Source organism: Eubalaena glacialis, chromosome 11 (assembly GCF_028564815.1).
Source record: "Eubalaena glacialis isolate mEubGla1 chromosome 11, mEubGla1.1.hap2.+ XY, whole genome shotgun sequence".
Classification (NCBI taxonomy): domain Eukaryota; kingdom Metazoa; phylum Chordata; class Mammalia; order Artiodactyla; family Balaenidae; genus Eubalaena; species Eubalaena glacialis.
The window spans coordinates 21141832-21162045 of record NC_083726.1 but is presented as its reverse complement, the minus strand read 5'-3'; the positions used below and the strand labels follow the sequence as shown (position 1 = coordinate 21162045).

Genomic DNA, 20214 nt, shown 5'->3' with positions numbered 1-20214 from the left:
ACAACCACTGTGTCATATCACCTCTCTGAAGCTTATCATCTCACTGTATTTTAAGTGTCTTTAAAGAGATGATGGGGGAATGGGGTGGACTTGAAGGATGAAGGAGATGGGAACTTTTTCCCTTTCTTCAATCTCTGGGCCATTCTAATCTATTATTCTTTTCTGGGTACATGACCCTGAGTAGGATCTTTACTTCTGTGTGTGTATATGTGGTGGGGACAGGTCCTCTTGGAGAGGAGGGTCTTAAAGAAGCCAGAGGATTCTTGCCAGTTTGAACTTTCAGGGACTCTGGAAAAAGGACAGCCACCACCAGGCAGAGTGGGGGGTTGTGGTGAGGCTGGAACAATACTGAGGATAAAAGGTGGTAGAAGAGAAGTTTACTGTTATTTTTCATTTTGGAGTTGATTGGTTATATAAAAAATAATCCCTTCAGCTGAGAGTTTCACGGAAAAGGATAAATTGCCATGTAAATGATTTTAATTGGGAAAAGAAACAAAACATACCCAAATTCCGTATGTTTTCAGTTAATAGACTTAGAAGGCACTTAAAGATTTTCATCCCCAGAGAAATGTGTCCCTTGAATAGCCCCTAAGTGAAGATTCCCATTATCAACTACTTTGATGGGGGTGATCTTTAAAATCAAGAGTGCAGAATCTGCAATTTGGTTCTGGCTTTGTTCAGTCTGCTTCACGGAGATGCTATTTGATATGTGCCCTTGGAGAAAAAACATTTCAGGGGTTCAGATACCTGTGGTGGCATAATCATGTAAAAGTCTGCTGTGGTATTTGCTCCTTCTTGTCGTTGGCTGTGAGTGGATGAGAATCTGGTCACTTGGAAGCCAGATGTTTTCATCAGCAGAAATCAGAGGGAACAGGGAGGTAGCCAGGGGGGAAACCATGGCTTGAAAACCACTTTGGAGACAGTGTCATTTCCCTTGGCTTGGCATCATCGTGTGCCTTGGCCAGAGTGACACACGTGTGTCATGATGCCCCAGCACCTTGAGAACTTTCATGTCTCAGCTTGAAAAGAGACATGAAAGTTAAACAGCATATGCCATCTGCTGAGAGGCTGCTTGGGGAAGGTGTGAGGGGCAGGAAGCAAATCGTGACATTGGGCTCTCTGTGTACAGCCCACCCCCTGGGATGCACTGTCACCCCTTGCTCAAAGCTAACTCTAGCTACAGCTCTTCCCTGACCTCAGATGGGGAGATTTTCCAAGCACACAATGAGTTTTTGGAATCTGCAGGATGGACAAAGTTAAGGTCTCAGCTGCTTTGCTTAAGGGACTGTCCACTTCCTTTCCAGAGCCTTCCAGCCTTGTTCTGTTCCTTGGTCATTCACTGGCATGTGTAGACATATGACTCACAGCTGTGATATCATGGACAATCATATCAAAGCCCCTTGGTGAAATCCCAAGGACACTGAGTCTCGGCTGTCTTCTTTCTGTCTGTTGAGTGGGAGTTTTGTGCGTGCAGTGAGCGTGCCTGGAGTGTGTGGGTCATATTTACGGCTCTGTGGAGACTTCCCTCCCGTGTTTTGGGGCAATGCTGACATGCTGTACCCTTTGGTCTTGCCTTTCATGTACCACAGGATCGATAAACAAATAAGCAGTTTTCGGAGATGGTTACCTAAGAAGCCAATGAGGCTGGACAAGGAGACACTGCCAGACCTGGAGGAGAATGACTGCTACACTGCCCCTTTCAGCCAGCAAAGGATCCACCAGTGAGTGTTTCCCGTGAAAGCCCTTGTCTTACTACGGACATGCAGCTGTGGTAGAGCCCCCTCTGCGCGCCTTTGGTTCCTTGGCCCGTGGAAGGAACAGCGTAGTGCCCTTCTCCCCTGACAGTTCTGTGAGTGTTCATATCCCTTTTATATTAGTCAGGGTAAGCAAACGGCTCTAACAGACAATCCCCACGTCTCAGCGACTTAACACAATTGCACGCTCGTTCGTGTGTGTGCTGGTGAACCACCTTCTGCGTGGTGATTCAGAGACCCAGACTTCTGTCTTGTGGCTTCGCCAAAGCCCAGTGCTTGGAGCCCCCTGAAGGCTCATCTGCCTTGAGCCAGCAGGTAAGGAAGCTGGTCTACACCTTGCCCTATTAAAAAGAGGGATTGTTGAGTTAAAAAAAAAAACAACTCAGTTCACCTTTCCGCTCCCCTTTCTGTAACAACTCACCAAGTTGCCCCAGGAAAAGCCACAAAACCTAGCAGCCGGCTTCCTGGCTCATCTGTCAGTCTCTGAACAGTAATTTGTCACTTTTTACATGTGTGGTTGGGGGAGGGAGGTTAGCTAAGTAATTGAGCATTTGAGGAATTGCATAAGTGATAAAGAGTTGACTCTGAAGCTTCTGATTTGACAAGAAATCATGGCCGGATGGCAGGGTCGGTGGTAGGAGAGAAAACCATGCCAAAGACTGTAAACAACCAGGCAAAGACAGCCTCTTAAAAGGAGGATAAATCAAGTCAGCCTGGCCTTGCTCCCAGCCAGGCTTCAGGAATTCCTGGCTCTCCCCGTTCCAGCCATATAACAACAGCCTCAGTAAAAATGACTTACCTGAAGGGAAGAAAAGGGGTGACAGATTTTTTAAAAAATAGGTTGCCAACTTTGAGAAAAAAATAAACCAAATGGCAGTTGCAGGGAGCGCAAGCTGGGGGCACATTTCAGCAACAGAAAATCAGTTAAAGCCTGTGGACTTCTAGAGGGCGAAGGAGAGAAGAAAAATCGAAGAATAGATGCTCTGCATCAAAACGTATAATGCACGGGAAGCAACTCCATAAACTTCTGAAATAGCCAAACTTTGGATCCCCACAGGTTAGACTGATGCCAAACAAGCCCCATTATGTGAGTGTTTAAAAGGGTTATTGAAGAAGACATGAAACTCAGAGCCCAGCCTCAAAATGCTAGTTAAATCCTCCATGGGAAATAAGAACTGAGCGAGATTTCATGTTAACTCAGAGATCAGGACCTAGCATGTTTTCTGAAAAGAAAAAGACAGATGAAAGCTGATGTGTTCCCACTCTTAAGTTAAACCCTCACTGTGCCTGTGTTGTTCATCTTGAAGTTTCTTACACAAGTGGTTGTTTGTTTTTAAATCCTCCTGGAGTAGAGTCTGGTTTACATGCAGGTTTTCACTTTGCTTCTTACCTGCTTGAGACAGTGCCTGGCACAGTGTAGGAGGGTCTCAAAAATTTTAGATGGATGGATGGGTGGAAGAATCAATGAAATATATGTTGTGTGCCTGGGGTTTGTTTTACTTCAAAGGGACACAGGTAAATGGAAGAGGAAGATTTCCTACTCATTTTCATGCTGGTTATGTTTCCTAATGCTCTGGCTTTAGAACAAAGTTTCTCAGGAGGGTTCTCAAAATCAGAAGCACCTGGGCACCCATCAGGATCTTTAGGGACTAGAACTGAGAATCATACCTTTACAGGTATTTTAAACTATATAATAAATGAGAGATGATAGCATGTGGGATGGCGGTATTCAGCCATCTCTCACATATATTTGAGAAGCTTTTTTGACACGTTTTGATATTCACTCACTGAATTATTGATTCATTCAGCGGTCACTAATTTGATGCCTGCTTCTTGCCAGACACTGTCTTGGTACAGGGGATATAAAGATAAGTTAGACACAGCCTTGACCTCACCTAGTAAATAGATCATTTTATTTTATTTTAAATTTTGTTGGAGTCTAGTTGATTTACAATGTTGTGTTAGTTTCAGGTGTACAGCATAGAGATGCAGTTACACATATATTCATTCTTTTTCAGATTCTTTTCCCATATAGATTATTACAGAATATTGAGGAGAGTTCCCTGTGCTATACAGTAGGTCCTTGTTGGTTATCTGTTTTATATATAGTAGTGTGTGTACGTTCATTTCAAGCTCCTGATTTATCCCTCCCCCACCCCCCTTTCCCCTTTGGTAACCATAAGTTTGTTTTCAAAATGTGTGAGTCTGTTTCTGTTTTGTAAATAAGTTCATTTATATCATTTTTAAAATTAGGTTCCCCTAATTTTATGATATGAGTGATATCATATGATACTTGTCTTTCTCTGTCTGACTTACTTCACTTAGTATGATCATCTCTAGGTCCATCCATGTTGCTGCCAATGGCATTATTTTGTTCTTTTTATGGCTGAGGAATATTCTTTATCCATTCCTCTGAGAGTAGACCATTTTAAATAATTGTAGACAGTATGTTGGGTGTGACTTAAAAGAGGGAGTGCGCCATCCTCCAGACTTGGAAGGAGGTTGGTAAGAGATGAGGGTGGGTCACAAGAAGAAAATGCTTGAGATGGGTCTTGAAGGATGACAGTTGTCCAGGTAGGTAAGGGAGAAGCACATCCTAAAAAGAGAGAATAACATATGTATAAAAGTATAAAGACATGAAACAGAATGGGGTGCTTGAAAAACCACAAAGTAGTTTTCTGTGATGGGGTGTAAGGCGTGAGAAAGCCTGGCATTATTGTTTGAAAAAAGAGAGTGATCGGTGGAAGATGAGCTTTCAAGATAGGAGAACTAAGGAGGAAAAAGCAGAGGGACAGTTGGAACAAAGCAAACCTAAGAACCGGACCTCAGTGGGACCAAGAGAATAGCGTAGGCAGTTCTGTTGTGCCATTGGGAGATGAAAAATTGAACAAGTGTCTTGAATGTTATGGGCGGGGGGATTTCTTTCTCTTTGAAAATTGTCATGCCACATGGACAACATCTCTTTAATGATAGTATAAAAGTAAGACTTGAAGAACACTGGCTGTCAAGTTGGAAACAGTTGTTTGGTACAGTTAGAAAAAGATTTCCCTAGGATGGTTCGAGAGTGATTTTAGTGGGTTTAAAGTAATCAGAAGTAGCTGGTTAATGAGCTCTGGGAGTTATAACATGATCTCTTGGTTTTCCAAATGCAGTCAAAAATCTCACGTGACTTCTTAGTTTTGCAGAATGTTTGATATTGTGTTAATCTAGGAATAAAAAAGGATAATAGAAATTTAGGGGTGTGTGTACATGAATGTAGGAGAAAGAGAAGACAATTGGAAATTTAATAAATAATGACCAAAATGGAAAAGAGCCTTAAAAATACTCTGCTCTCAGGATAAAACCCAGAATCCTAGCTTGGCCCACTAGCTCCTGCTTCTGTGGGCTTTGGCCGCGCTGAGCTGCTTTGACCTCATTAACTCTCTGTGCACTCTTGTCTCCTGTCTACACATGCTCTTCCCTTGCCTGGAATACCCTTTCCCTTAGGCTCCCTTCTTGCACGTTGCATCAGAGACGTTTCCTCCAGAAAACCTTCCATAATTTCCAACCTTCACCCCCGATTCTGGGTGTGGGGCACTCTTCTATGTCTAAGTAATAATTGTTTTCCTATCATAGCTCTAAACAGTATCATCCATTTTCATAGCTTTCTCCTAGACCATAAGCTCCTTGAAAGACTGTCTGTATCACCACTATGAGTCCCATAGTTGGTACTTAATAATGATTTGTTAAATGAGAAAATAGATGAATACATAGAAATGAAAATAGGAGAATCATATTATGAGCAAAGAATAAAGATGATGTGAAGTTAGTTCACGGCATACTCATCTCAAACCAAGCTCGACATTTTCTCCTCAAACGTGGTCCACCTTCATTAGCCCCTGTCCCGTCAATGGCACTAATTTTTGTCCAGTTGATGAAACCAAGGCCTGAAAGCTATTCTAGACACCTCCCTCACCTCTGCTTCCCACATCTAATACATCTCCAAAGGCTGATGATTTTATGTCCTAAGTGTCTCTTTAATCCAGCCATCTCTGCCACCATGATCTCACCTCTAAAACCCAGAAATAATATAACAGGTCCCCTGGCTCTACCCTTGCCTACCTCCATTCCATTCTCTTAAGTGCGTACAGAATGAGGTTTTAAAGATACACGTCTAATCATGTCACTTCACCCAGTTTAAAAACCTTAGGACAAATATGAAAATTATTGAGAATCACCTACAAGGCCTTGAATGGCCTGGCCATGCTGCCAACTCCTCTCCAGCCTTATCTGCCTTCACTGCCTTCCACCCCTCACTTCTTATGATCCAGACACATACAGCCTCCCTCAGTTCTTTGGATGTACTCTGCCTCAGGACATTTGCACATGATGTTTCCTCTCCTAGCATTCTCTTCCCATTCCTTCCCCCCTTCCCCAAGTTTATTCTTTTTTTTCTTTTTTAAAAATATGGAATGCTTCACGAATTTGCGTGTCATCCTTGCGCAGGGACCATGCTAATCTTCTCTGTATCGTTCCAATTTTAGTATATGTGCTGCCGAAGCGAGCACCCCAAGTTTATTCTTATTCATCCTTCAAAACTCAGCTCCAGAGACTCCTCCCAGGGAAGCCTTCCTCCCATCCTTCCAAAGACCAGGTCTCTTTGCTTTAGCAGAATGTTTCCCATGTAACATTTTTCATATATTAGATTTTATAATTATTTGGGTGTTATATGATTAATGCCTAACTCTCCAGGTAAACTTTGAACTCCATGGAGGCATAGGCCATGTCTGTTTCTGCTCACAATTATATCTCCAATATTTAACACAATGCTTAGCGTACAGTAGATGCTTCATACTTGTCTATTAAATGAAGTAAGGATAAAAGTAATAAAGATAACATGGAATAATCATAATTTTTTGTACTTTGAACTGCATTGTACAAAAGAATTAAAAGTTGAGACTCAATTAAAACACAAATAGCCTAGCTTTCTAGTTTCTAGTTAGTTCAAACAAATACCCATGTTGGGAAGCAATAAAAGCAAACCTGTGGGTACACATCCTTATATAAATCAACGTATATTGCCGTCGGTCATTTTATATGGTGTCACCGAAGGTGGTCCTACAGATGGGAAAACTTTATTAGATGCCAGATGCTATTTTAAAGACTTTAATCCTCACAGCAACCTGATGGTTGCTCATTCAACAGAGGAAGAAATCGAGGCACAAAGAGGTTAAGGAACCTGCAGTAGGTTACACAGCTAGGTTAGTCCACCTGCCTGAACAACCCCCAAGTATCAGTGGTTTAACTCTGTAGAAGTCTGTCTGTTGTTCACATCATGGTCTAGTGCGGGTCACCACAAGGAGGGAGGTGCATTGTCCCTTCTCTGTACAGACATTCGGGTACCCAGGCTACTTCTGTCTGGTGACTCTGCCATCCCCTAAATCCCTTCCCTCTGGTTTACCGAAGGGGAAAAGAGATGAGTGATTTTGTAGGAAGTTTTATGGGCCAGTTTTAGAAGCGCGGTACAGCACTTTTGCCCACATTTCATGGGCCAGAGCTCATCAGGTAGCGACCCCTAACTCGAGGGCTGCTAACATAAATACCCGTGCGCCCAGGAGGAAAAGGGAAATAGGTTTGCTGAATAACTAGACAGCGATGGATCAGGAATTCAGATTCAGACAGAGACGCACCAGGTCCCACACTGTTCAACATCGTGCTCTGCTGAGGATGTCTCAACCTCGGCACTTTGATATTTTGGGCTGAATAACTCTGCTGTGGGGGCCTGTCCTGTGCATTGTAGGATGGTTCGTAGTATCCGTGGCTTCTATCCCACAGGTGCTAATAGCAATTTCCTGCCGCTCCCCTTGGTTGTGAAAAGCAAAAATGTCTCCAGACAGTGCCACGTTTTCCCTTGTGGTGGTTGGTAGGGTGGATGCAAAATCCCACCCCCTCCCTCCTTGAGAACTGTCTCTCCACTGTCTTTTATCACATGACACCCTTCAGGCAGGCCCACCCACTCTCTGTGATAAATTAAACTCTGCTCGAAGCTGATGGCTGTGATGGACAAGTCCATTCCGGAATTAATTTATTCCTCTTCTCCTCCTTGCCTGTGAGTGTTGGCCTGCTTCAGTAGCACTGCCCTTCATTCTTAAAATGGCATCAGCAGTAATACCCTTGAGGCAATTACTTTCTAAGGTCGATACTCATAATAAAGGTTTTCTGCTGGGAGACAAGAGAAAAGGAAATGTGCGAAAAAGAGTCATGTCATTTTTTATGAGATATATATATATATATATATATATATATATATATACGGTGTATTCTGTCAAGAAATAGATCAATTCTAAAATGCCTTTCAGAAAAATATTTGTGTAAGGTACAAAGAAAAATGTTCCTTCCTGAAATTGAAAATTTCTATCATTACCATTTTTTTATTTTGATGAAAATCCATAAAAAGTGAGGTGAAATTAAATACTGATCACTTCCTAATGGAAGAATCTGAAATGTTTGTTTGTTGTGTGTGCATGTGTTTAAATAAATATTCCTTCATTCACATGCTCCACGCCTGTTGTTGTTCTGGGGGCTTGGGAATCAACAGTGAATAAATAGGCCAAGATTCCTGCCCTCCTGGAGCTTCCATTTTAGCTGGAGGTAACCAACACTAAGTTATAAATCAGTGGTTCTCAATCAGGGGAGTGATTTGGCAATGTCTGGAAACATTTTTGGTGGTCCCAACTTAGGGTGAGGGGTGCTACTGGTATCTAAGGGGTGATATGGTATCTAAGGGCAGGGATGGTGGTCAACATCCTTCAGTACGCGGCAGCCCCACAACAAAGAATTATCCAGCCCTGGAGGTCACTAGTGCTGACGTAAAACTTTTTTGGAGTCTAGTTGATTTACAACGTTGTGTTAGTTTCATGTGTACAGCATAGTGATTCAGTTATACATATACATATACTTGGAATGGAATTTCCTCACATGCCTTTCTCCCCCTGCTAGACTGAGCCACTGAGTGCAGGAACCGTGTGCCTGGCGGCCGGTGGCACCCGGGGCACGATCGTAGGACCAAAAGAACAGGAGAGGAATCAGCAGAGTTGGCATTCGTGCCACCCCTGGAGGACAGAGCCTGGGCTCTGGAGTCAAGTTCGCTCATCTCCTAAAGCCAGGACACCCAGAGGAAGGGTTGAAAGACATAAATAGTATGTCATAAAACATAAACTTAAAACATCAATAGTCAGTGCTGGTCTCCGTGTTCAGTTTGAAATTACCCCTGGCTTGCTGATTTATTTTCTGTCTCAATTCTGCTGAATGAGAATGAATTGCTGAATGAATTCCTCTCTGTTAAATTCTGATGTCAGGACTCATGCCTGACCCCAGGATATTTAACTCATGCCTCAGACATTTTAATTTCATGTGTCATGTGAATATATGAAAAGGACAGTATAAAAAGACCACTTGACATGAAATTGGCTTACATGCCTTTTTCCCCCCTCTAGACATTGAGCTAGGAAATCACGTAAAAGTCTAGCGAGTAACAGAATGGCGCATCTCTTGGTGCCCAAGAAAGCACTAACCATGGAAATCTGGGTGCTGGGCCAGCAAGGGCTGGTAAGGACAGGAGAAAGTTGCTGAAGGGGATGGTGGGTGGAAGTTCCTCTGTAACTGCCCCACCCCTGCCTTTTTTTTAACATCTTTATTGGCGTATAATTGCTTTGCAATGTTGTGTTAGTTGCTGCTGTATAACAAAGTGAATCAGCTATACATATACATGTATCCCCATATCCCCTCCCTTTTTCGTCTCCCTCCCACCCTCCCTGCCCCACCCCTCTAGGTGGTCACAAAGCACAAGCTGATCTCCCTGTGCTATGCGGCTGCTTCCCACTAGCTAGCTATTTTACATTTGGTAGTGTATATATGTCCATGCCACTCTCTCACTTCGTCCCAGCTTACCCTTCCCCCTCCCCACGTCCTCAAGTCCATTCTCTACGTCTGCGTCTTTATTCCTGTCCTGCCCCTAGGTTCGTCAGAACCATTTTTTTTTTTTTTTAGATTCCATATATATGTGTTAGCATACGGTACTTGTTTTTCTCTTTCTGACTTACTTCACTCTGTATGACAGACTCTAGGTCCATCCACCTCACTACAAATAACTCAGTTTCGTTTCTTTTTATGGCTGAGTAATATTCCATTGTATATATGTGTCACATCTTTATCCATTCACCTGTCGATGGACACTTCGATGTAATCCCCCTTTGATTACATAATCACTTGAACCTTCCTGTCAACCGAATAGGCCAGCAGACCATGGCAGTGAGGTGGGGACAAGAGTGGTCAGCCAAACGGTGGTCTTCAAGTAGTAGTGGCAACCATTGCAAGATAAGAGTGACAAGTGCCCACTGTTAATAAACAATCCTGTGTTCCAGAATTATAATGTAGACGCATTACAACTGTGAGGGTACAGGCAGTATGATGAAGGTCAGAGAGACTAAGTGGCTTGCTCAAGGTCACTCCGGTCAATGGCAGGTTAGTGACCAGGAGAGAAGTGTGTTTTCTCCACAGTGCTGCCACCTCAGGTATGTGCCACACGAACGGGGCCAAAGTACATAGAGTTTTTCAGCCATATGACACTACCGTGAGCCTGTAAATATAAAAATATTAGATCACCTTTGGAGTTTATTGTTGAAGCATTTGAGGTGGGGTAAAGAGAGAAAGAAAATAAAATGGTAAAATATAAGTAAATATTCAAGCCAAGGAAAATATCTTTTAGACTAGGCATTCAAGTTTGGGGGAAAAAAATAGGCTCAGATTTGCAGACCTTGATGGCCTATATATCTGTGATGGTTGACAAATAAGCCAATAAATTGGGCCCTAAGCCTAGTGGGCAGAGCAGAGGTAGACATCTGCTTAGCAGTCCTTCAGAGAAGTAGTGCATTTCCTAGCATTTTCCTAGCATTTGCAAGAAATAAAGTTCTTGCACAGGGAAGCGGGGGCTCTGAGTGAAGTAGTGGTCGGTATCCTCAGCAACGTCCTAGAGGAAGCTCCTGCTAGGGCTTCTCCAGGGACTGTTTCTGGCAGGCCCCTCACTGTGGTTCTGGAGAATTAATTGCTCACGGCCATAACCTTCTGTAGGAGTTTAGGCACGTCTTCAGCAGAAGGCTACAGTCTACCCTAAACTAAGCTCATTGTAAATCTCTGTTGTTTGAACTACACTCTACAAAAATTAAAGTTGAGAACTTATTAAAAAGCAAATAGCCTCACATTCTGTTTGAACATATATTCATGCTTGAGAAGCAATAAAAGCAAACCTATGGGTAGGCATGTTTATAAGCCAACACATGATGCCGTTTGGTCGTTTGATGTGGTATTGCCAGAATGGGGCCCACAGGCTGTTTACCAGCCGTGATTGTACGGGCACCTGAAATTTGATCCCACAGAGGTCTCTCCTTCACTAGCCACCTGAGCGGCCCAAGGTTGTCAGAATTAGGGACAGTCATTTTATTGAAGAATTATAGTTCAGAAGACCCCTGTCAAACTCAATTTCAGAGAAGGCAATTCAACACTACAGTAGGGAGTTTGCTGAAGGAATAATGACATCTAATATTTATATGGTGCTTACTAGGTTCCAAGTACTTCACGGTTACAAATTCATTAGCCCTGTGAATAAGGTATAGCCATTATCCCCATTTTTATAGAGGAGGAAACGGAGGCACAGAGAAGTTAAGTAACTTGCCCAAGGTTACACAGTTGGTAAGCGGCAAGGCTTGGATTCTCAGGCCCCATATTCTGCCTTCAGTCTTGTCCTCTTAACATGATGTATTATGTATTTGTGGCCACTGTAAAAAATTACATGAATTCCATGGCTTAAAACAGCACAAATTGTTTTACAGTTCTATAGGTTAGAAGTCCAACATGGGTCTCACTGGGCTAAAATCAAGATGTGGAAGGGCTGCATTCTTTTCTAGAGGCTCTGGGGGAGAATCTGTTTCCTTTGCCTTTTCCACCTTCTAGAGACTGCTGCATTCCTTGGCTCATGGCCCCGTCTTTCATCTTCAAAGCCAGCAACAGTCCTTCTCACATCACTTTATTTCACTCCTTGCCTCTGTCCTTACATCTCCTTCTCTGACTCTTCTGCTTTTCTCTTCCATTTTTAAGGGCCCTTGTAATTACACTGGTCCCACCTGGATAATCCAGGCTACTCTCCCTGTTTTAAAGGCAGCTGATTAGCAACCTTAATTCCCTTCTGCCACATAGCTTAACATGATCACAGGTTCTAGGGATTAGGATGTGGACATCTTTAGGGGACTGTTATTCTGCCTAGCTCAGCTATGTAGATGTGCCAATCTGTAAAGCCCCAAGGATCTAGAACAGGTAAGTTTTGATGGGGGAAAAGAAGGAAGAAAGGAAGGGATGGAGGGTTTGGGCAGTAGGATTTGGAGACATTAAATGAAATGACATGTAAAATACTTAGCCTGGTACCTGGCCCACGGAAAGCACTCAGTAATTGATAGCTATTATTATTTTTATTATTAATACTAATAGTATTAGTGGTTAGTTTTACTACTACTATGAACCAGGAGTACAGTGAGAATCCTTGGGAGAATCTCTAAAGACTTGCAGTTGATGTATAAAGGGAAGGTTTGAGGTACAAACAGTGATTTTTGCAATGGTAAATATCTGACCCGAACTGGAATAGCATTACATTTAAACTAAATTCTACTCAGTGTTCCAGATATGGACTGAATGTTTGTGTCCCCCAAAATATACACGTTGAAATCTAATCCCCAAGGCGATGGTATTAGGAGGTGGGGCCTTTGGGAGGTGATTAGGTCATGATGCCCCAATGAAGGGGATTTGTGCCCTTCAGGGATCTAGCTCACCATCTTTCCACCAGGTGGGGATACAGTGAGAAGTCTGCAGCCTGCAAGAGGGCCCTCACTGGAACTTGATCATGCTAGCATCCTGATCTCAGATTTCCAGCCTCCTGGAAACAAATTTCAGTTGTTTATAAGCCACCCAGTCTATGGTAGTTTGTTATAGCAGCCTGAACTAAGCCAGGCTGTATTACCATTTCACATTTATCAGTAACATGTGCATATTTGTTTTCTAAACCCTCTCAGCCTCGCTATCTAAAGATACTGATTTTTCTAGCGTGTGCCTTTTACTGTATTTTCTTTTCAGTGTTTGGAGGTTTTGTGTTGTTATCATTGATCTGAAATCTTGAGAGAGTCGTTCAGGCAAAGAGAGACTGAGATTGATTTCGGTAGGATTAATGTTCTTTTAGTGCCCCCATGACTTACAGCTGTCTCGGAACACTTGTTGTATTACAGACACGTATTCTGCATTAGGCTCCTGAACATGCAGGTTGCTGGTATTGACGCATAGAGTCAGGGGAAACAGATCTCTTTCCTGGAAAGTTTTAAACTGAGATGAAAGTGAAACAAGCTGCATAGCCTGAGATTTGTACTTCTTGATGATGTGTCTCCTTTTAGGTAGCACATAACTTAGTGACTCCAGTTTTAAGGCACAAAGAGGGCACCTAGGCATGTGGGAAAAGTGTACCTTTGGGTGTCTGGAGATCCAGTGGTTAGTTAGCTGTGTTCTCTTAGTATTTGTGGGACCAACTTTGGATAGTCCCTTAGAACTCTTTTATTGCCGTTTATCCATCTGTAAATAGTTCTTTAACATTTATCAACTTATTCATTTAACAAACTCTTTTGTATTATTATGTGGCAAGTATTGTACTATCGTAGGGTAATATATGTGTTACTATGTGTTCATATGTATATTTATACGTATGTACATATTTATTTAAAATTTTAACTCGAGCATGTCAAATTTGACAGGAAAGAGGCTATTTGACTCATCAAAGTGGTAAAAGGCAATTTAGAGCACCTATGGGAAGAGGGAAGACTTGCCAAATTTAGGTACAATAAAGTAAAGAAGGGTTAACCTAAAGGGGAAGGGAGGGCACTGGGACCGCATCGGTGGTGGATTGTGCATGATGTAATGACACTGTGCATGATGTCATGTGGAACAGTAGTGGTCAGAGGGGGAGGAGACCATTGTGCCTGGTAGGTACCTGTGCCAGGCTCTGTGCCACGTGTTCTTCATTCATTGTGTCCTTTGACGTTTGCAGCAACACTGCAACATAATTTTATGATCCTCACTTTACAGAGATGGAACGCAGGCTCTGAGAATTAAACAGTTTACCCAGGGCTACATAGTAACAAGCAGACTTTGGGGTTAGAACCCCAATCTGCCTGATGTCAAACTCCTGCTCCTTCCACGATACCATAGCTAGCATTGACCAAGCACTTACTAGCCATCGGGCTACCCATGAGCCTGATATATATAGTATTGTGATTTCCATTTAGAGGTGGAGAAATGGAACAGAGAGAGTAAGTCAGTTATCTGAGTTATACAGCTGGCAGAAGCAGGAAACCCTCTTTCCTGAACAGTCAGATTCCACGAACTCAGTCTTACCTGCTCTGCCGGCGCACTCACACCCTGGCTCTCATTTATCTTCATTAGGGTTTGGGGGTGAAAGACAATAGATTCACCTCTTTTAAATCACTAGTCTTGAATCTAAGGGAAGGGCAGGCCTGCTGGTGACAATTGTAAGGCCTTGGGCAAGAGTACAAATGAACCCTATAGACCATGTGTCTCAATAATTAAAAGTAATAAATGATGTTAACAATTAAGTGCAACACCGTCTCTCCTACCTCGACAAATACAGCTGCATAAAGACCTGGAAGTCCAAGGAGCTCAGGCTCCTCAGAGGTCCGTCCCCTGCAGGGGGCGAGAAGCAGCTCCCCTGCTGCCCCATGGCCTGCCCTCTTCTCTTCCCACCCATAGCTCCATCCCCCACTGGGCTGCTCAGACTCATACACGTGGATGCCCCAGCCCCCCGTCCAGGAGCCATCCACAGCCCCTGCTTAGCTACCATCAGTAAGAGTGGTGTCTTCAAGAGGCCCACAAAGACCTGGAAGTGGGCTTGGCGCTGTGGGGGCGGGCTCCGGTGGGCACACGCCCTTGGCCTTGCCGACAGCTCACCTCGTGAGGAGCGGTCAGCTGGGGGCGGGCCACGTAAGAGCCCTGTGAGGTCCTGGGCCTGGGCAAGGTACTGCTTACCTCTAAGAGTGGCACTCAGGAGGGGATAGAAGTTAAACCTGTGGCCTTTGTGAATAGTGCTTTATTCAGATGACGGCTGATTCAGGACCACGTCTTAGAAGTGTCTTTATCTCGGGGGTGTACCGCATTCTTCTCATTTCCCACTGTCCTCACGGCACCCACACCATCACCACCAGATCCTTTCGGTCCTAGTTCCTCCTTTCTGACCTCACTGCCACTGCCTTGGTTGAACTGGCCACCACCTCTTGGGTGAACAGTTATAAGTCTCCTCACTTCCTCTGTCTCTCCCCACTCCCCAGTCTGTTCACCACACTCATGTCACAGGTCATTGGCCAGGCTCTGGTCACCAGCCCATACAGCAATTTGAACAATTCCCTTCCTCCAGAATCCACAGCCCACAGACTGGCTAGCAGAGCCTGGGCCGGATTCCTCCCTTTCCTCAGCTCCTTAGCCGGGCACCCTCGGCAGGGAATTCCACGCACTGCCCCATATGGCCGCATTGCTTCCTTGCTCAAGAGCTTTCAAAGATCCCCTACGTCCTTTGAGATCAAGTTCAAACTCCTTTGCATGGCACCTAAAGCAGCTTCCCCAGCTTCTCCCCTCCAACCTAGCCTCCCGGGCTGGGCAGGCTGGATGATCCTACCACGTGGCAGCGGGGGTCACCTGAATGCCTCGTGACGGATGCTCCCTTGTCCTCAGGTGGGCTCTCATTCCGCTCATTGTCTGGTGAAAGCCTTTCCTCCCCCCGGGAGCTAGTCCAGATACTGCTGTCTTTACAAGACCTCTTACGTCTCATGCAGACGGCATTAGACTTCTGGGCCCATTAGGCTTTGTAAATGTTGTGATTATGGCACTGATGATATACAATTGTTTGTTTCCATCCATGTCTGTGTGTGGCACAAAGCTCAATGCAGCAGCCAAAAGTAATTAGAAGGGAGTTCCAGTCTTTACTCGAGTTTCTCAAAGGACACAAAGAGAAGCCAAGTACGTGGTCCTCAGAAACTACTCATCATTCTCCTTCCTTCATACCATCCTGTACTCGGGTGTTGCCTTTTTTCTCCCCCGACAAACCCATTCCTCCTTCACCCCAGCCTGCACAGTTTTTCTTTCCTCTTCCTTTATTGTTCCTCTCCTCCTCACAAGCCTCACTGCTCTCTCCCATCACTTTCTTATGAGGACTGACATAGCTTCTCCACCAGGGAAAAAAAAAATCCATCCTTTTCAGGAGAGGGTAAATTAGACCATAAATTACAGGATTGTCTTTGTTGGGTTAGAGACTGTGCCAGTCAGAGTATGCTACATTCTGCTGCAGTAACAAACAACCCTCAAATCTCAGTGTCTGGCTTATTTCTTGCTCACCTAACACATTAGCTGTGGGCCAGCTGAGGCTCTTCTTCACAGGTCTCCTTTCTTATGAGATCTTGCCTGAAGAAGCAACCTGTGCCCAAGGCATGCATTCTCTCTCTCTTTTTAATTGAAGTAGAGTTGATTTACAATGTTGTGTTAATTTCTGCTGTACAGCAAAGTGACTCAGTTATACATACATATACATTCTTTTTTATATTCTCTTCCATTATGGTTTTTCTCAGGGTATTGAATATAGTTCCCCATACTATATAGTAGGACTTTGTTGTTTATCCATTCTACAATATATATATAATAGTTTGCATCTACTAATCCCAAACTCCCAGCCCATCCCTCCCCCCGCTCCCCTCCCCCTTGGCAACCACAAGTCTGTTCTCCACGTTTGTGCGTCTGTTTGTGTTTCGTAGATAGGTTCATTTGTGTCATATTTTAGATTCCACATATAAGTGATATCGTATGGAATTTGTCTTGCTCTTTCTGACTTAACTTCACTTGGTGTGTAAGGCATGCATTCTCATGGCAGAAAAAAAAAGTAATTGTCGAGCCACACGATGGCTCTTAAAATTTCTGCTCATATTGCATCCGCCAAACAAGTCTCACAGCCAAGCATGGTAATAGGGAGAGGAATTATACTTCTCCCCAGGGAAGGGGGCTGTAGGTCCTTGATAATGGGTAGGGATATATAATCCTCACAAAGAAAAGCAGCCAATTAGGAAGAATAATGCAATTTACCTAGGAATAACCCACGTTAGTATTTTTTTTTTGTCCCGTCACATTTATATAACACAGTAGTCTGTGAGCTCTTTCAGGGCTCAGATGATGTCTTATGCTGTTTTGTTTTGTTTTGTTTTAGAAACCTTTTAGTTTTTTAGGAGAGGAAGTTTCCATGAAAGTTAGCAAAGATTCGGGCAGAGGAGAGAGAAACTCTGTGGGACAGAAATCAGACATGCGATTGGAAGATTTCAAAATTCAACTTCATAGACCATCTTTTTTTTTTTCTTTTTTTAAAATTGAAGTATAGTTGATTTACAGTATTATATTTCATGTGTACAGAATAGTGATTCAGTATTTTGCAGATTATACTTCATTAAAAGTTATTCCAAGATCATGGCTATAATTCCCAGTGCTATACAGTAGTACATCCTTGTTGTTTATCTGTTTTATGCATAGTATACCGTGGTGGTATTTCTTTCAGATTAACAAACAGGACAGGTAGATGTCTGCTTATGTGGTATGTGATTTCTAAGAGGAGTCAGCCTCTTCCCCTGACCTGTTTCTTTCTCTACCGTCCTGTATCACTCAGGCTCCATTCAGGAAAACTGAAACTCAACAGTTATTTTAACAGAGGTTAAGGCGGGGAATTGATTAGGTAGATATCAGAGAACTAACATGTCACCCAGGGAGCACTGAGGCCACACAGAAAATAACTTCAGGAAGTGAAGCAGCTACTGCTCCAAGGGCCAGAGGAACAGAAGGAAGAGGGTGGGGTTTTCGGAACTTTAGAAGCTCAGAGGAGCCCTGGAGCTGAGCCCTATACCTCTGAGGAGATGCTGTCCCGGCTGGTACCTCTGGGGTATGGGACAATGCAGTGGGTCTAGTTTGGGGTATTTTTTAAAAGATGAAAACTGGAACCGATTGCCACGATGAGGTTGAAGAATCACTGCTGGGGTGACATCGACAAGGAGAACAGGCAAACAGGAAAGACCGAGTCCCCTTGCCTCCATTTTTTCCCCTTCCAGTGCCCCCTACTGGCAGAACATATCAGAGAGCCAAATGCAAAGTAGAATTGTCGTTGGCAGGGTCCCTGCTCCAGCACATAAAGAATGTAGAAGAGGGAAGCTAAGAGATAACTTAGTAAGCAGTACACTCCCTAATACCTGGAATTTTACAGTATGAACTTTAATCCTTTGGCTAAAGTCATCCGCATTTAAAATAAAAAATGTCCCTGGGAAAAGTGAAATTTTTAATGTTATTTTTCCTTTATACCCCATTATGAATAAGTTTATCAGATCTTTTCTAGAGAGTTAAAAACAAGGGGAGGAAGGAAGAGCCCTAGAGGGGGTACTGTCGCTGTAGCAGGAATAGATAGAGGTTGCCACTAAGATGGTAGAGGGGGGAAATATGGTAAAAAAAAAAAAAAAAAAAGACAAGGATTAAGGAAGATAAATTTTTACCGAATTCCAAGTTTTGTAGATGCTTGACGTAATTTCTAGGTCTTTGCTGATCACAACAACCAAAATAAACTGCAGGAAAGTAGAAAGATCTGTCCCTTTGGTCAGCACTCGGACCTACTCAGCTCCAATAAGAGAATATAAAAACAAGACCCATGACCAAGACCAAACTAAGACAATAGCCATGGATGAGTCACTGAATGATGAATTTACACAGTGACAATTACTTAGATAATTCAGGAGAAACCTTACTATTGACCGAATGACAGTTAGCACCCTAATTAGTAGAAAGCTAAGGCCTGGGTTATCCTAAATTGGATTTTTCTGGTCTGAGGATTAATTAAGAAATCACTTATGTTTCCAAACTTGTGTGTACAGATTTTTTAAAAAATTATTTCCTCTTCATTCTGGCTCACTTGAGTGGCAGATAAAAGTGATCTCTAATAAATTTAAATATTGCAGTGCTTTCATGTTTCCATTCTGAATATCCATTTCAATTCAGTCGACGTCAAGCACCATTTCTCTGACAGGCACTGTGTAGGGCTGGACAAAGATGAATGAATCACAGTTTTTGTCCTTAAGGGTTAACGGTTGAGCTCACAGAGGCTCTGGAGTTTTTGGGTCCTGGACCCCAAATCACAGCTCTGCAACTCACAAGCTGTATGATTCTGAGCTTCAATTTCTTTACTCATAAATTAGGAATCATAATAATACCCACGTAATATTGTAAAAAGTAGCAACACAGTATTTAAGTACATATGATAAATGTTCAATAAATTTATCTGTTATTGTTAATAATATATGTACCTGACATATAAATAGATAATTTTGATATATGTGAACTTTCTCACTAAAGATGGAGATAGTTTAGGATTGAATTGTTACTAATGCCAGGATATCACTTTTTTCTCTCTTCTTCTTTCCTCCCTCCTTTGCTCCTCCTGCCACCTCCTCTTCCTCCAGAATTATCCAGATAACTGTCCATCTCCCTAGTTCGCTTGGTTCTGTGTATACCTAGCCAACATCAGAGATACCGTTTGGCCTACCATGTCTTAACAATAGGCCAAGTGAATGCCTATTCTCGTGTTAGGTGACTGACATTTTAAAAATATTTGATTCAAGCAATGATTCTCCAACCTTTTTCTACCATGACACACGGGAATGGTTACTTATGCAACACATTCCTTTGTGCTTTACTGTTCCTCTAAACAGTACATTGGTTTTAAAAAATAATTAGAATGGATTTGAGGTACCTTTATAATAACATCGATTTACTCCCATATAGTCCGTTCCCAAATTTAGGCACTTTAACTGTTACTAGTGTCAAATTAATTATGACACACCTCACCACTAATCATGTCCTGATGTGACATGTGGATGAGACTCCCAAGTTTGTCTGTTGCTTCTTTCTTAAAACCTGTCCAAATGAACATACCAGAAATGCCACTCTTAGATATGTTCTTCTTTGAGAAACACTTGCTCGTGTGCATTTTGCAGCATTGTTTATAATAGTAAAACATTAGAAATAGCCTAAATATCCGCCAGCAGGAAAGTGAACCAACAAACTGTAGTGTCCTCATACAACAGACTTCTAAGCAGCAGGAAATATGATTGGACTAGAGCTCCTTTTGTCAACATGAATGAAACTCACATGGTTGCACAAGGAAAGTAAGTTGCAGAAGAATGAGTAGAGCATGATACCATTTCTGTAAAGTTTTTAAACGTACAATCTAATGCTGTATTTTTAGGAATACAGCGTTTTTGTGTATCTGAAAATATTTTATTAAAATAAAGACTTTTTAATACTTGATTTC

The 20214-nt window shown here is 42.8% G+C and overlaps 1 protein-coding gene and 1 non-coding gene across 2 annotated transcripts in view; one reads left to right on the top strand and one right to left on the bottom strand.

Moving 5' to 3' along the window:
* Window positions 1–20214, top strand: part of ANO4 (anoctamin 4) — a 470138-nt gene that overhangs the window by 324078 nt on the left and 125846 nt on the right. Inside the window, exon 10 of the mRNA XM_061204482.1 lies at window positions 1590–1721. Within this exon, the coding sequence (XP_061060465.1) occupies window positions 1590–1721 (132 nt within the window). The remainder of the gene's footprint in view (window positions 1–1589; window positions 1722–20214) is intronic.
* Window positions 6195–6301, bottom strand: LOC133101858 (U6 spliceosomal RNA). Its single transcript, XR_009702745.1, has one exon. It is a non-coding gene; the product is annotated as a U6 spliceosomal RNA (small nuclear RNA).